Source organism: Antedon bifida, chromosome 7 (assembly GCF_963402885.1).
Source record: "Antedon bifida chromosome 7, ecAntBifi1.1, whole genome shotgun sequence".
NCBI classification, from domain to species: domain Eukaryota; kingdom Metazoa; phylum Echinodermata; class Crinoidea; order Comatulida; family Antedonidae; genus Antedon; species Antedon bifida.
In genome coordinates this window covers 9,866,566-9,885,162 of record NC_136232.1, presented here as the reverse complement: position 1 = coordinate 9,885,162, position 18,597 = coordinate 9,866,566, and the positions used below count along the sequence as shown (strand labels likewise).

Sequence of the window (18,597 nt, the reverse complement as noted above, 5' to 3'; positions counted from 1 at the left end):
AAATAGAGCAGGTCTACATTTATAATTTTCAAAAATATGTACCAAATACTGGAACTTTAAATGACTGAGAATGTGAAGTACTGAAGGAAGTAGGCCTAATTTACTAAATATAAATAAATTATTAAATACTTAAGATAATCAAACAATTATTAAAAAATAAAAACGAAAACTGAGGAAGAACTTTTGTAAATTCGTTCACTCAACGAATTCACGAACTACTTAAATGTAATAACAATCATTATTTTTATTCTTATTAAAATAAACATATTAAAAAGCAATCATCGATAAATATCACATCGCATTTAACGACAAGTTGATATCAATGATCTGAATGTGAATGTGCTCTATTTATACGACCGCGGGATACATTACATTGCGGTGAATAAAAACAATGAAACGTGGGTCTCCTAATTAGATAGTTGTCGTACGAACAACCACAAATAGAACAATACAAATAACTTCCCGACAATGCACATTGCCATTAATTCTATAATTATTATCTTTTATGACATTTTTCGTTAAACCATTATTTTTTTTTCTCAAAGACTGGAGCATTTGCCGCCAGTTCTATTGTTCGTTCGTCGCGACTGCATCAGTTTAAAAATACTTACAATTCATGCATCAAAACCATGGCTTTTTTTACCGCTACTCTGGATAAGAAACAAACGAACCTAAATAGGCATATTTTGTTAATTATTAAGTAAATTTTAACTACTGTATAGACTTAATGCCCCGTTACTTTTCTCAGTAAACTTCTTCTTCGCGTTAAATATGGCTCGTGGTAGTGTAAAAATGTTGTTTCTGTAAACTTTCATTGTTGATGTAGGCCTACAGTTTCTGTCTTTTATCAAATAATTCATATTAGATATTTTTACTCAAATCTGAATGTTTTATTAGAAGTTAAAAGTATTAATATAAAAATATATATGTGTTTTATACTTTTTATATTATATTTGACAAGTTAACCCTTTTATAAAGAATAAATAAAATATTAGTAAAATATTTTGGAACATTTTATGAAAAATAAATATTCAGTAATAGTAGAATTGCAGTGTTTGTCTTGCAATGTTACCGTTACAAGTCAATGTTTTCGTGGCAAACGTTGACATAAAATTGTCCCCATTTGGCATTTCGGGTAGGCCTACGTGTTATTTGTCATATCGAAAATCGTGACTTCGGAGTTTTACTAGAAGAATTCTTTTCTGCAAATAGTAACAAACGAAACAAACTTGATATGCCTTTTAAAATTATAATTCAAAGTGAGGTTTAAAGACACTGGGTTTTTTGATTTTTTTCGTTTCTGTTATTGTCTTCTACAAGTCACGTTCATTTTCCATACCAACGCCCTCAATTCCACAATCTTTTGAGATGTGCAAAAGCAGATTTTGCGGTCAGATATCGGGGAAATTCGTGCTGAATGGTCATATTGGGGGAGTTGTTGAGAGGGCCAGCCTTGAGTATAGGGTACGATTTATAACAAAGACAATATACAAAGGAAGTACACAAAAGCCCTCATACGTTTAATTTTAGACATTTTTAATCTGCAAAAATAATCATAAAATAATGATAAAACAAACAATATCTTTTGTCTTTGTACCATCCCATTGTTCTATAAGACAATTTTATTTTTATTGTAAAAATAAGATAATTTAAAAAAAATATTCATTTTATATCTTGTTTTGTTTTGGTATAAGCATTGACCTATAAATTTAATAGGGACCGGCTGAAATAAATACGCATTTATTTACTTTATTCAGGATATGTTTATACCTCTCTGTTATTCAGCTCCTCGTATCATTACGTAATACACAGTATATACTGGCCCTAGGCTTATGCTGTTACATAAGAACAAGAAGACAGCGTTTTTCCCGGCGGTATACAACACACCATGCCCCGTCTTATTAAATGGCAACTTAAGCCTGGTTAGAGTCCGTAATTACAGTGCATTTATCGCGGTCATTGTTAACACGACTAGACTTTTACGTAAATTTGATTAGCACAAATCGTCTGGCTTAAAGGAGTTGTCCAATCGGGAGGATACTTGACGTTCCAATAGTCAGTTTTATCAGTTGCGTCGTTTCTGAAAGTTTTGGATAATTTAATCAATGACGTGCGTGTCATCCTTTGTCTTTGTGTATCTGTCTAGATCTCATCTTTGTTCTCAACTCAAAGATATTAATATAGTAGTTCATGATATCTCTTGATGTTCCCATACATTCATTTTTTCACTGAGACCATTGACATAACGAATACAGTACTGTATGTTTTGTATGATTCTGAGAAAAAAATTCAACCATCAAATTTAGGTCATCAAAATAAATAAACAATTTTATTTCTAAATTTATCACAGATAATATTTTTTTTATAATTGTTTTTAATACATTTAGAGAGGATTATTTTCTTTTTAAAATGTATTTATTTATAGAAATATATCCTCTATTGTACGCAGTTTATTATAACAATAGGCTTAATGCATCTAAATATGACAATTTAGACGCATTCGAATAATTATTACTTGTTTTCACTGAAATTTAATTGTAAAGGTTCGACAGATCTTTTACTTTGATTAACACATAGTACAGTCAACTCGCTCGCCATACTTGCTCCCTTTACTGTACTTTTTCTCATGGAAAATAGATCTGTTTTCTTTGCACGTCTGTATTTGTTGATTTTGATGATTCCAACGTTAGTTGATCCAAGAGGCGTAGCAGTGTAAGGAAAACAGTACAGGTTCCTCAGTGGTATTTTTTGTCATTCTCCTACGGTTTCCGTTAATTGAGATCGCGCTGGGGTTGCCCAAGAAATACAAGTCAAGCCGCGAGTAAAAGCATAGTATGACCTCATGATGCGCGTAGCATCAGCCTAGCCACGCAGGTTGCAGATGTACACGCTCATTCTGATACAAGTCAATCTATAGTCATCTTTATATATTGTGAATGTACCTACCCGCATTGTTTGTCGTAATTCATGAATAGTAAAACTAATTTAAAGGTTAATAAAGAAGCTTTATTGTATCGATAGTTGTACACTAAGATTAAAGGAGTAGATTGCATAAGTTAAAAGGACAATAGACAGAAGATGTCCATTTATAAATTTCCTTTTTTCCTTTTTTGTAAGACTATTTTACCAATTATTTTCCTTGCATTGTACAATTAGTCTAAACTAAGTTTTTTAAAAATTATGATTCTCATGAGACATTTTGTAAACACGATATTATGACGTGTATTTAAACTGTTTGTATTGGTCCTCACTTACAGAGAGGTCTTTACTTACAGAGAGATCCTAACGTATCAGATAATAAATGAAGTTTCACAAATCTTGAAAAACCTATTGCATGTCATCTTAAAAAGTGCATTACTATTGATATAAATATCTTCGTGAAACGTTATACGTATTTCTAGGTATGTAATTACGGATTGAGCTAACAATACTAAGTAAATAATTCGTTGTTCTAGTATAAGCCGATTGCTTTCACGGTTTAAAGCAACAAAGAAGTCGATCGAAAGGATATCGTAAACCAGTGACACAGGAAGACTAAAAATAATTTGATAAGTTGAACAGGTTTCATAAAGGGATTAAAACTTGGTTTAATATATTTATTTACCATTTTTTTTGTTTAAAAATTGTTATTGTGTTTCGTGAATGAATTGTTTTTTATTGTGACTCAAGTTTGCTCGGGTAATTAGTTCTTGAACAGAAGTTTTGTTTTTCATGAAAAGGTAAATTGGCCACTTTGAAAACCATTTTGTTGGATTTTAGAATATTATATTCTATGTCAAACACACGAATCTGATTAAGAAATACATATCTCACATTTCCGTGCTTTAATAATCAATGAGACATATAGATACCGGTTACAAAGTATGCATCATCTGTTGACTAGACAAATTTGAATTTATTTATTTCTAAGAGAAAGAGACATTTTCGCCCTGGCGCCCGGTCACTATTTTTTTTACTGGTTTCAGCCTCAAATATTCTTAAGTATATTGTCGATTTGATTAGTACAGCTTTTATATACTTTTTCACACATAAATCTCGCCTACTACATTGACTAATAAATGTACAGTTCGCTTTAGCTATTATAGCAAAAATGTTTTTTCATTCGTATTTTTTTGCAAAACGTTCTGGTCTTAAAGCTCACTTACTTTTTTTACTTTGTTATAATCTGTCACTCATGTATAAAGTATTTATATATTATATATATATAAAGTGGTGTACACCATATAGTAGATTATCGTCCCATATTTTTTATCAATACCAAAACTGTGTGACGTCACTGGACCAGTGAACACTACGTCACGGATAAAGCCACCAATAGTCTGGGATTAACAGCGATTGGTTCATACAAGCGTGAGGAGTCGTGAAGTGTGGTTCTAAACTCGTCTTCATTGTTAACGTTACTTGACAATTAATTGGAAGGGCTTTAACAACTTCTTTGATCAGTAGTAATCATTACAGAAGTTTTAGAAAAGTTGTAGCATCAAGTTCGACCCATCGTTTGACCTGCTTGAGAATTTTAGTTTAACCCTATACGTAAGCATTGGTTACATTATCTTTTTAAATTAGTTACACTACTTACTTATTTATAGCTGCTACTAGTACTACTGTCACTAATTAATAATGTCATTATTGATGTTTTCAATAATGGAATTCTTTGACAGCTTATGTCATGGATGATCTACGGTAAGTATGTTTTCTGTACTTGCTTGGTTGAGGAGTAATGGGTAAAGGAAGTATGTTATTTTTTATTTTCATTCCTCCTAGTTAATCACTAGTTGCTTTTAGGTTAGTTAGTTAGGTACGGTAGGTAGGTACTGTATATAAAATTATAATATTGAATGAACAATTTGTCACGTGAGCTTAAATAATTGTATATGGATTTGATAAACAACGGCGTACGCTTGACATGTAGTTTGGTGTTTACTTTCAGAATTCGTAGAAGAGTCAGATTTAATTAACTTACCCTGTAAAATCGAAACGAAATTTAAAGAAAATAGAATGGCTAACGGAGAGGATCTACACACATCAGAACCAATTGAAAAGTCTGACACTTTAGACGAGATTCAAAGTGGGGACTCGATTAATTCAGAAACAGCATCGGATAATGGGAAATCTCCAGGGAGTGAAGATGGAACCAAGAGGAAAAAAAGACGAAACAGAACAACATTTACAAGTTTTCAACTTGAAGAAATGGAAAGAGTATTCCAAAAGACACATTATCCAGACGTTTATGCCAGAGAGCAATTGGCACTTCGCTGCGACTTGACGGAGGCTAGAGTACAGGTGAGAACATAACTAAATTATATTGTTTTCTTAATAAATAACACTCATTATCCAGTAATTATAATGTAAATTTAGCATAAATGTATAGAATACTGTGAGAATGTTATGTCTAGGTGTTGTATTTCAATAATTGGCATTTAGCGATAATGTGATTACAAAATCTAGTTCAGAAATACATATTTGGCGTAAAAATGCTGTGTATACGTTGAGATCAAGGTTGGGGCTACAGACCCAGTATGGGGCATCACATTTAGGCAAAAAGCATGCACACAACAAAGAATTTGAATTTCTACCACGTTACTATAATTCTTAACTAGGCCTATACTTAAATTGTCTCTTTACACTTTGACTACAAAACAGAATTGTTATAACATTATTTTATCAGACTAAATCTTCTGTCTGTACAGTGTAATGAAAAATCATAATACTTTATGCTAAGCATATACAAAATATGAACCAAATTTGGCTTAATGCGCAAAGCAATTTAATTCACTAAAAATGTTTTTCAGCAACAATCTTTTAACAAAAATGCGATTTTTTTTATTTGTTTTAAATATAAAGTTTCCATTTTTCTTAAAGTACTGTAATTGATTTAGGATTTTATAAAATAGATTTTCAGAGATATTAATTATATTTAAAAACAAAATGTTGCGCATCAGACCAAATTCTGTTTATAAAATTGTCTTAGGCTTATCTAAAAAAAATCTTTAAAAATCCCTTTAACTACAGTACTAAATATCGCATTTTATATTAATTATTTGGCTTTTGACAGTTATTCGTAACTTTTAAAGTTTCAAACTTTTGAGTCTTTGTTCGTAAAATAATAAGATCTCCTTTGTAGTTTTGACAATATTAGCTATTTGAGTGAATTTCCTATGTAGATTCTCTCTTCCTGTTATTCAGACAATACCTGATGAAATGCCATAGTCACGACTTCCTACACTATCGAGTAATAGAAAACAGTACTTTTGGGTATCACACTTCGGTGCTATGGGAAAAGCCCTTATGGCTGCTGTTGCATGACGCTGTTAGGGGTTGGATACTAGAGACCCAGGGGAAAGAGCCAAAAATGAAGAGATTAATATGGTTGTTCTTTAGCTTTTATACAATAATACAGTTATTTACAAATATTTATGATATTAACAATTAATTCCGATGATTATATCAGTTTAAAAAAAGTATATACCAATATTTTAACTTTTTCGAAATCAATATTTTAACTTTTTCTTTTACCATATCAATAATATCAATGACGTTTATCTTATCTTTTCAAATTGAATGTTCAATAATAATACAACAATTTTACTCATACAATAGGCACCAGTTTACTCAGTCTAACTCTAACCTGTACAAGTATATATTATTATTATTATTATCATTAGATAGGCCTAAACGTTCATCTTTTACAATATAGAACGCAAACGCTTGACAATTGTATAAATGGCCTTATAGCAAACAGACGGCTCTGCTGGTAGCATGTACTATTAAATCACTTAACAGAAAGGGTTTGTTAAAATCCTGGATGTTTGAAGTGCTTTGATACTGGTTCTGCCTTCTTAATGTTCTCTAACAAACTTCAAATATAATATTCCACTTACATCAATTGACTTTACAAGATTTTATCAAATAGCTTAATGAATTAACAAGTAGGGTACCAGATATTGTACGTCCAGGCAAACATTCGATTTGTTGATATAATAACGGAGTACTTGAGAATTAATGTACACTAAGTACGACTACTAGTGCTTTAGGGTATATAATAATGATAATAAATTGATACTTCGTATTAATACTAGCATTACCGGATACCTTTTTAGTGATTCTAAATTTAGTTCAGAACAATTATATAATACAATTTCATAAACATGTCTTTGTTTTATCATCATTGTAGTTTAATCAATTTATTTATTTTGGAATAACTTATTAAATACTTGTTAACCAAAATTCACAGTCACACAGTTATATTGAATCATCTGTAACCATATAGACTAACTTTTGGCCCATTTTCTAACATTAAAATTGAATATCACCAAAATATTATACAATATGATCATAGTATAGGCCTAATCCATATTTCCTAACAACTTTAATTTTAGTAAATGGCAAATTAATTTTAATGTTTACATTTCGATTTAAATTTGTACGTTCGTCCTCTCTAGTTGATTCTAGAGCACTTTTTCTGTCACATACATCATGTCATTCTATCAACATAACAGTCTATCATGCGTGTCAAAACAATGTCAACTTACTATAAGATGTATCCAATGTTAGGCCTACTTTTGATCATTTGATTGATGGAGGAACAAATCAATGGCAAATAGAATTATTGATTGAAGAATATTAATTCTATTAACGAAGTATGATTTAAATATTTGTTTTTTTATTTACACACGCAATACCTGATTATTCATGTACTCCAAACAAAACATTGAAAATAATAAGTGATTAACGAAATATTGTAAACAAATAATATTATAATAAAATAACATAATATTGAAACAAGCTTATAAATTATATTGGTTTATGCTAATTTATTTGGATAGTTGTAACAATATGATGATAATGCAAACTAAATAACAATAAATAAAAATGAGGAAAATTAAATAAAAGTAAGCCTAAATTATTAGGCCCTACTGTATAAAATAATTTTACACAATATTATGTCCATTAATTTGGTCAGCAGTATTATTCTGGTGTTATTCTAAATAATAATACTAATTATGTTTAATCTCCTATATAATTGCATTATGTGAACCTAGATTATAACATATGTAAATTATAATAAGAAAAGTGTGGTATTGTTGTATGTAGCTACTGGCACCCGCCGCTGAGTTTGGCATTCAAAGAATCCTGTTTGACCAAACAGCTACAAATGGAATTAACACTCGTCCTAATCAGAAAATTAATTACTGTTCAGACTTGCAAATCTGTTGCGCACACAGACTTATTAATTAATAAATTAGGGATGGTTACTCTATTAATGGACCCTTTTTGTACCCCTGAATGGAATGTGTAGGCTTACTCTCTAATGGAACGCGTAGTACCGCTGCAAGGCATTTTACTCTTTAATTTTGTTAACAATTTTTGTTTTACCAGTTTTGGTGATGCTTGGCCTATTTGAAGCAATAGGTTTAAATGCAACTTATAGAACAGAAATATTTACTTGTACCGCACTTCTTTTTGATGTAGGCCTATGTCAATTCTTGTAAAATTACATTCAGTTTTAATTGATACAGTATAACCATTTGGAATGTAAACGTTATGGAGGAGTTATTGTAGGCAAACAGCGGTTAGCCACGTGCATCAATCATCCACACTAATATTTATGTACTAAAAATTAGGTGAAATCCAAGATGCAACATATTAGTTTAAACTCTGTCACTATTGTTTCCAAAACCTTGTAGTCTTTTTCGACCCTGCAACAAATTTATGGCATTGTTCATATATTGGCAAATTTAGATGAAAGTCATGTTGAAAAACAAGTGAAACATGTGCAGGGAGTCTGCACCTGGTCTCATATATCTCCGTTTGCATTGATATACTCGTGGTTTCTCCATATGTCGGTAAAACTTAAAGAAAGGTCATTTACAATTCAAGTCACTGAAGATATTTGGTATGTTGACGATTTGAGCACATGTAAACGTTTGCATAGAAAGTTATTTTAGAATCGGAGATGTGTACCGAAAATGTACACAATTTGTTCTTAAAATTGTTGCTATCTTCCATTCTCCCATCTTTCCATGCTCTTCCTATGACTGATGCTACGAAACGATGGCAACTCAGAAATACTGTAGAAATTGTCAAATATTCCAGTACTATGTATTTTACCCTACTATATTTCCATCTATACGCTTACACTATGGAACGCCAAAAGCATTAAATATAAATACTTATCCCACTGTCGACTTTAGGAAAGCAGTAGAGGGACACCGACAAGGTCTTGGCTAGTCCATAGAGTTTTTCCTCCCTTTGGAAATAATACATCTTAAATATGATTGAATAAATTCCTTGATAGCACTGAAGCACCTAATCCTCATAATCTCAGGATTTTATCCGGTAGTATACCTGCTCAAAATACGTGATTTTACCACGTATTTCTAACATATTACAGAGAAATTATATTGAAAACAGTCTTGATGTGAAAAAGTACAGGTCATTTGTTTACTTTAATTCTATCAATTATTATAGCATGGATAACGAATAGTAGCATTTTTCAATGTAAATGATTAATTTAGAAAACAATATACAGAGTAAGGATATCATTATTGGCGTAATTGAAACTCCCATTATTGGAAAAATCGTTAATGAATAAGGGGCAATAGTACAACAATGGACTTTAAAGTGGAAAACATTTATAGGTACTTAAAACTTCTGTTTAATAGCTCAATTGAATTATCCATAATTTACTCTAGTCTGACCTTCGGATTCCTTCTCAAACGATTGCTTTTATAATAAATTGTAGATCCGTGTCCAGCTTTATTTATGGCACTCACGTGATTTCTGTATTGTGTAAGATTGTTAAGTAACCAAAAAATAAACTTTCCCCCACCCCCAAAAAAAGCAAATTATTTCTAAAATGTTAATAAAATTGTTGGAATCAGAATGTTTAAAAGTTAGACAAAACAGAACGTTTTGTATATTATTTATTATTGTTTATAACTAAGCCAATTTATTTTTGTATAATAATTGGATCTAAAAAAATGCCTAAAATGACACAAAAAACTTGTTTCACATCACATCATGTTTCCACTCCATTTATAAATTATCTATGTTGACTGCGACACACTTTATTATTATTTTAATCGATGCCATACTGGATACAAAGATTTTAAACTTTCAACACGTCACTGAAATGTATTCCTTCTTTTAAACTACCCGAATTTTATCCTTAAAAAAGTGTGAGAAACATGCAGCTTTAGAAATCCCACAAAGTTATATACATGATGAGAAAAGAGCAAGAGTATGAATTTCAAATCCCACTGAAAGTCCAAAAAAATAATTCATTGAAAAGTACTCAAATTCAAATATTTTTACCTAATTTCTTTAGCATTTTGAGAAAAATTTGGTAAGCCATTGGCGCTGCGATGATAGAGACATTGGTATGAAATTACCCATAATGCATGTTATTTAACTTTAATTGGTATTATCATTATGTTATTAAGATCGCACGAGCCATTAATTCCCCGCCGGCGGGTAGTAGTAGACCTACCAACGAAACAATCTGTTGAAGTTGTTCGGATTAAATTGATGAAATTAATAATTTCTTTGGCTTTCGCTGAGTCTTAAAATAACTCAAGAGCGTTATGAATGAAGGTCTGTGCCAATGTATAATTGGTAGTTTACATGTAGTAACCATGTCCTATTGTTGCAATGTTTGTAAGGAAGAACGTTCTTTTAATTAACATAAATCGGAAGTATTTATTGCTAAAACATTTTGTTGGTGTCTTCAAGCAAATTAATAAAAATATTCACTTTAAATTTAAAAAGTGCAATAGCTTCTAATCTATTATACTATATAGCACCGTACATCATTGTTTCTCATATCTTCCTATTGATAATTGGCCGAAATTGACGATACCTTACAGAAAAATGTATTCGCCTTTTCTAATGTTTTTCGTGCACTCTCCTAAAGTTTGCTTGTTGTCGGTTCAATTTTCTTATTATTTTTACTCTATATGTATGATGTAACAACTTAACAATGTTGTGTATAATCATTGAGAAATAATTTCTTCGTGGTTTACTAATGAAACTGTAGTGTTGTATCCGTCGGAAATAGTACCCATCATAACCAGATATTTGTTAACTCTCCGATATAACAGTTACCGAAAACCTCATCGTCTATATCTTGAGGGAATTGATCCATTCAATTGTAATTGCGTCTTGAGGCTATAGAGTCGTAGAATTCAACTCCCTACGAAAGTACAATCACATCAGAGATTGCTACATGGGAGACCAAACATAAAATGTAAAAACATCGTTTTTAAAAGCGTTTGACCTAATTTGGGATTTCATTGAACCATTTAATAGATAGACCATGTCGATTTTGAGATCCAAAACAAATTGTTATTTTCATGTTGACGAAAACATGTATTATTGATGTTATATTATTCATTCAATGTAATTTTAATTTCTACTAGCTACTGTAGGCCCTAAATAAAGTGGAAGTTAAAACAGTATTTATACCCCGATGACGTTTAATTAATGTTTTTATTGATTGTGTTTAATTAATTTTGAAAAAAAAATGTTTTTTTAGTGTTTAAAGACGTAGTTCATTTTAATACGAATGCAATGTTGATAATAGAAAAAATCTAGATTTAAAAGACCGATTACGTATGTTAAAATTAGTAACATAATATATGATGAGTATGTTTCTTTAATTTCAAAAGTTGTTTTAAACCAGCGTATTGTAATTGATAAAGATAAGCGCTACTAATTATCGGCGCAGTTATTGTTATAGGTTAGTTTAAAAGTTGTAAATTAAGATACTAAAATAAGATTAAATTGGTCGCTTCTCAGTATGCAGCGGGTCTAATCTTTAAAAACAATAATTCTAGCCTTCGTTTTAAAAGTTAGGCTAGTTTTCACAGGTGGTAAGCAACGCCTGGTTACAAGTTGCGCAGGTTGAGTTCTGCGATGTGCAGACTGGTTGGCGACACTTCTCGGTGCATCTGGGGAGAAACCTAACAGCGATGAAGGAGATAAGACCATTTCCAAGGACATCAGATAGAAATCCTCATCAAAAACTGTTGACCATTTCCTCTATTCACACCTTCTGACACATGTGGTCAACAAGTGAAAGAAATATACCCTGTCCTGAAGTGTTACGTAAACAAGTAATGGGTTCTTAATGCGAGTTTAAATGATCGGAAGTAAAACATTTAGGCTGGGATCAAGTACTTTTTCATACTCTACTGTAGTACCGAGGTAGTTCCTCTTTAATTCTTCAGAAAAGTCGACAAATCCATCTTAAAAATATTATAATATTGTATCGGGTACAACCATCGTGAAGAGACATCGTACAAAACGCGCGTACGAAATCTGATGATACGCAGTCCATTTTTTGTACGCACTCTTGTTGTATCTCCTCACGATTTGATAATATCCTTGAGAGCAAGTCTGGAACATGCAAAACATAACATTATTTCGTTTTGATGATGATAGACTTACAGATAAAGCTTTCAGGCTGAACATTCTGCACGAACGGCATCAGTGTACATAGATACATTTAACAAGAAATACACACGTTTACATTTCAATATCATATTTCTAAGACTCGCCGACAACCACGTGCAAGTAATTGTATTTCTAAGGATTTGACATCTTCTTGTATTATTCATAACCAATTTATACTATGATGACATGAGGAGAATAACAGTCTGTTTCTATTAATGTCTAGATCTTAGTAATTTTTACAGTAGAACAATTGTTAGGTTACAAGTTAGGCTAGGCCATTATGGATTGTTTGTACACTGATATAGCAAAAATAAAAATAGCTCGTGATTAATATTCTCCAACCGTAACGTTTAGGTTTTCTTCATTGTAAATCTTCCTATTCTGATTTTGACAGTTTCGTGCTGTAAAAACAGGGATATTATTATTCATAAATCTGTATTGAAAGATGCTTTTTGTGCTTTGGGTAATTTAAGAATGCGTTTATTTTGGCAGCCAATTGGCCACATTCTTTAGGGCGTATTTCAATGTTATATAATATTTCAAATGGAATAATCTTAAAAATATGAACATTTTTGTTTCCTGGTATCTGAAAACAATTGTATTGCCTCAAGTCAAAAAAGAAAGTACAAAACTGCACGTGCTCATTCCATAAATCGTTTCATGGTAGGCTTGAACCGAATATTTGTAGAACAGATCCCCCGGGATGCGAGTAGTTGATTCCAAGACAACAGAACTATACAAGAAACTATCTAAAAATGGCTTTTATAATTTCCAGAACCTTGACGATATGCCTGGTCGTATTTCATAGGCGACCTTGACGGGATCTTGGTGTCTAGAAAAAGGGCAGCTTCAAGTACACGGGGGTTAAACTTATTGATTGATTTAAAAACAAATCGCTCCCATAGTTTATAACTTAATACTTTACCCGACACCTGAGTGTTTCCATGGTAAGCATGCGTAAATGTTTACATCACAGCGCCACCATCGTTTTTCAAATACAATGTGGAGTTAGTAATTCAATTTTTCTTTCAATACAATGTAGAGTAGCTAATATTTTTAATTACCTTTATAGTTATTATTTTCTATTTGCTTGAGGACTTCTACTGTATACAATATTATTGATACGTGATATTATGCTTGACGTTCTGTATTTAAACCCACGTTGTTCGTTTGTGTTTTCAAGGTTTGGTTTCAAAATAGAAGAGCTAAGTGGAGGAAGCGTGAGAGGTTCGGGCAGCTGAACAGCATGCGAGCTATGGCCACTGGAGCTAACTACGAAATGCCAATTGCGCCTAGACCAGACGCCTACTCTCAAGTAAGTTATGATATGTTATTGACAGACCACCCCTGTAAACAAAATCGTGTTGCTATAAGCATCCAAAAAGGTTGAATCATAGGCCTGATATCCAGACTTACAGTTGGTCTAGACTAGGCCTATAATTAATTGTTTTTAAAATTGTTTTCATTAGTCCTATTTAGTTTATAAATAAAATATATTGGACAGGTTTTTAACATATTTTCTCTTTCATTATAGGTCACTGCATCTAATGGATGGTCCCCGCAAATGGCCGGCATAAATTCAATCAACACAATGAGTCCGATGCAAGGAGGTTATGCGCAATCGCCGTCTGTGTCTATGTCAAACGGGTCATGTATGGTCGCACAAAATGGCCTACCGAACTATATGGGAATGAATTCCATGGCTAATCTGTCAAACATTTCGCACATGACAAACATGAATATGAGCAACATCAATAACATGACGAGTCAGTCTGCGCATGTACCGTATAGTAATTCACCAATGATCTCCAATGGTCATCCGGGTATCATAATGCCCGCAGCACCAGCACCAATTCTCTCTGGTGAATCAGAAAGGCGTACAAACAGCATCGCAGCACTTCGTCTGAAAGCTAAAGAACACAGTGCAATCAGCTTAATAAATGCTTATTCTTAAAATTATAGTTTCATCGTGTCCATAGTATAAATAATAAACAAGATTGAACGGGTAAAATTATTGTATTTATTAGCACTGTACACATGATACACAATGTACTATAATGTTCCGTTTCCTTCAGTAGAGAAGTCCATCCAGTGATTAAAGTGCAAAATATTAAGTACAATAATTACTTGGTTTTTAAATTTACAACTTGACCAGAAGAATAAACCGGTGATGGATAGTCATAAGTAATGTTCATCATCGTCATCGGTTTGGTCTTGTATTGAGTCAAATCCAAAATGTAATTGACAATCAACACGTTTTGGTTTGGTCTTGTACTGAGTCAAATTCAATATGTAATTGACAATGCTAATTTGTTTGTGTTATTTGTAGAAAAACAAATGAGAGTAAATTATACATGTACTAAAATAATATTTAAACGATCGTTGAGTACTATAAGGACCAATAATAATAATATTTTACTATATGAATATGCAAATTGAGAGATAATGAGATCAAGTTTCTACCGATATGGCTCAAGTTGATATAAATTAAAATGAAAAAGGGAAAGAAAAAAGAAATATTTTAATTATTTAGATGAAATATCTCGATTTGAAAAATGTTTTTATGTCAAATTATACGAACTAAAATAGTGGGAATGAAATAATGAATATGGCTATGTTGAAATTTACGTTTATAAACATGCAGACTGTACAAAGTGTCTAGAATAATGTACACTACTACTTAAAAACTGTGCCACTCATCATAAGACTGAAAAATCAAATTAAAATGTGAATTGATGATTTGGTATTTATAGAATATAAGTTAACTTTCAATAATAAGAAAAATTGGAAAAAAAATAGATCTTGAAAAAGGAATTGAATATTAAAATGTTTAACACTAACCAACTGCTTATTACGATCTTTTTTCTTGTTAAAAGTTGATAATTTATGTTGTTCGTTATGAGAGAAATTCAATTCATTGTCTTGTAAAAATATTTTTCATAGAGACAGTGCATCTTAAAAATGCTCTGAAGATTTAATTTAACTGAAAAATAAAAATAAGTTGTTTAATATAAACGTTTTTTAAATGTGCCTTGTAACTATTTAGGTAAGAAAAGGTGAACAAAGTTACGTCATGTAAATAAGTAGATAGAAAACAATTGAACCTTATATTAAGCAATAAATATTTCTTTTGAAATGAAATTCTCTTTGTGTTTGTTGAATTCTTTTTGTGTTTGTTAAATTCGTCAAAACAATTGATATGTGTTGTTGCTCAGCAAATCAAAGTGGATGGCGATGCTTTCGGACGAAAATGAACACTTGTTATCTCGTTGTCAGTTTTATTCCGTTAATATATTGAGCTAAACATTACAGTGAATTCGTACATTGTTATCATGCTTAAGTTATTCTGCACGTAAGTTACTTCAATCAAAACGTTCTTATCTTATTTTCTAATTTCAAACAGATTAGAAATAATCTTTATGATTGTTTTTTATTCATTCATTTTTTTCTCTTTCGTCACAGGTGGGGGAAACCCACTTCATTTAAAACTTTCAATAACATACAGTACAAAATGACAAATAAAAGACATACTTGCGAATAATTGTTAAGAAATATAATTCAATAATTTTTCTTTCACATTAGCCCATTTCTTTTGAGTATAATGTTTGATTTAATACAATAATTTAATTGATAGCATTTAGTATTAATTAATCTAATTGTTTAAACTTATATAAGAAGTATTCTTATTTCCCCCCTAATTTTTGTCAATTTCAATTGAAGTGGTATAAAGATATTCTTATATGCGAAGACTGGTTTATAAATTAGGTTAACTGAAAATTGTAAAATAATGGAATTTGGTTGGTGTAAGGTAAAACGTGTGCATTCGTATCCAAATCAGTTGGATATCTGTAATAGTGTGTCATTGGAGATGAATACACTTATTTTAAATTAAAGTGTTTGTTTTTATTAAACCCCTGATATATTTTCATTGGAAATCTTAAAAATAAAATACCTCAACTTGTACTTTATCATTTAAGATACATTCCTCCACTCTCGTGGTCTCTTCAACGAAATCAACCCAATATTCATTCAATTCCAATTTAAAAAATGATTATAATTGATGTTACACAACCAGCATATTATGTATTAAAATTTACTACAAATGTATTATGCATAAATATTTAAAAAAAAACAATTTTTGCTTGATAAGCAGCGAATACGGGCATGAAATGAGGCCATACTGACAAACAAAAAGAACACTAATATGTTACAATTTGTGGCATTTAACCTCTTATTTTGATTTACAATTAGAATATTAAAACTACATCCATTGGAATTTGTAAATAACAGCTTTAGAAAAACGGGCATGGCAATAGAGAAAATATATCAAGATAGACTATAGCCTACCGTAGTATATTACTGATTATTGTATATCAGTACTTTAGTTAAAACTTCTCCTTGTTTATTATCATGCATTTCAAATATTACTGATTCACTTTTATTTTACATGTAGGCCTACTTTGTTTTTTTATTAATTAACATTATAAAATGACATCAAAAGATAGAAATAATGTCACAACATTATTTATAGAAACCACAAGAAGCAAACAACAAACATGGCTTAATATTTCTAAGAACAGAAGTTAACCTTGACCTAGGGTGAATGACACACCGTCCCATGTACTGATGTCAACCCCCGCCCACAACCCCCTCCTAAAACCGGTGTACGATAACATAGAGATTAGTGGGTTTCAGAGAAAAAATGTCCTAGAAATCTGGTGGTTATCTCTGGTTGGGAATGATTTATTGTTATAGAATCTACTTTGATTCGGTATACCACATTTAGGAAAAATAAATTGCACAGGCAAATGATAACTACCATACAGTATGTTTTAAAATAAAATGAATAGTGGAACTTATGTTTTTAGGCGTACTTCGTAGTAAAGAGACCTCTGAAAATACAGGTAGTCTCTTTAATGGAAGAAAATCCTACTTCAACGTGAATTTTGTTTTATTTTTTAAACAATACCGTTTGCTCTATTTTTTTGATATTTACAGTATCTATGTTGTTATTATTAAGGCTATAAAACATAGAGATATTGTCCTCCTATAAATCTCTATGATCCAAATCAAGTTATTTGACTACATTATTTGACACCTATAAACTTCCGGCTGAATGCTATTTCTATTTAAACATTGAAATCAACGTCCGGATTTGTGAGAAGATTTGAGCACATGTTGATGTCAGTGAGTTGTCTAATATTTTGGAAAGTTTAATCAATAAAATGGGTTGTATGTATCAAGAGATAATAATGGTTGTATTTAAAGACAGTAATGAAAAGATATATGTCTCAGGAAGATTATGATTTGGTTCACACGGGTTAAAGATCGTTAAGTTCCTGAGAGAAGATCGTCCTCAAAATTATATTACAAATTGGAGGAAGGCCGGTCGTGCTTTTTCATTCAAAAGATAAGATAAAACGGTTAAATATATATCAAAACTTAGAAATACAAAGGAAGCACGTTAGTTGTTAGACGAGCTAATTACCCTTAGACCCAGTGCCGCCACCGTTTGAATTCCCCGCCCGACTTCCTTACTTTTACTTCCTATGTAACGGATAGGCCTACTACAATTAATTATTTGTCATATTATTACTGTACCTTAATCAATGAAATGTTAATTCAATAGCAATTCAACAACAAAAGATAACAAAAGGCCTACATTTTCACACAGTCAACAACTTGATAAGATTTTTTAATTTGTTTTTCAAGTGCCTGTGACTATCGGTTGAGAGTATGAGGTTAAATAATCAGAAAAAAAAAATTAAGCAAATAAATTTGCTTTTTATTTATTTTTATAGGGCCTATTTATATAATTTATTTTTATATTATATTTATAATATATATATTTATTTATAAATATTAATAGTTCTAAGCACAATATCTGCTATAGTTTTAAAAATAAAAGTTATGTATTACTGATTTACACATTTTATTTATATTTATTTATTTTTTATTTAGGCCTTATATGATTAGTAAATTCTGTGATTGTTATTTGACTTTTCCCTGTTCTTATCTTTCTGATCTATGTCAGTAAAAAAAAAATTATTTTACAAGGAAAACATCATGGTTTGATATTTTAAAGTTGTTATTTTTAAACATTGAATTGAATTTACTTTTTAACGGCATATTACATAACAT

At 31.0% G+C, this 18,597-nt stretch overlaps 1 protein-coding gene across 2 annotated transcripts in view; it reads left to right on the top strand.

The window, feature by feature from the left end:
- LOC144847985 (homeobox protein aristaless-like 4) overlaps positions 1 to 15,597 on the top strand; it is a 49,577-nt gene extending 33,980 nt beyond the window's left edge. Inside the window, exons 1-4 of one of the 2 annotated variants that reach the window (XM_078704627.1) lie at positions 4,356 to 4,533; positions 4,931 to 5,283; positions 13,640 to 13,771; positions 13,991 to 15,597. In XM_078704627.1, the coding sequence (XP_078560753.1) occupies positions 4,999 to 5,283; positions 13,640 to 13,771; positions 13,991 to 14,410 (837 nt within the window). In that variant the 5' untranslated portion in view covers positions 4,356 to 4,533; positions 4,931 to 4,998 and the 3' untranslated portion in view covers positions 14,411 to 15,597. Of the gene's footprint in view, positions 1 to 4,355; positions 4,534 to 4,930; positions 5,284 to 13,639; positions 13,772 to 13,990 lie in introns of those variants that run through there. The other variant, XM_078704626.1, reaches the window with a different exon arrangement.
- Positions 15,598 to 18,597: the final 3,000 nt, after the last annotated feature.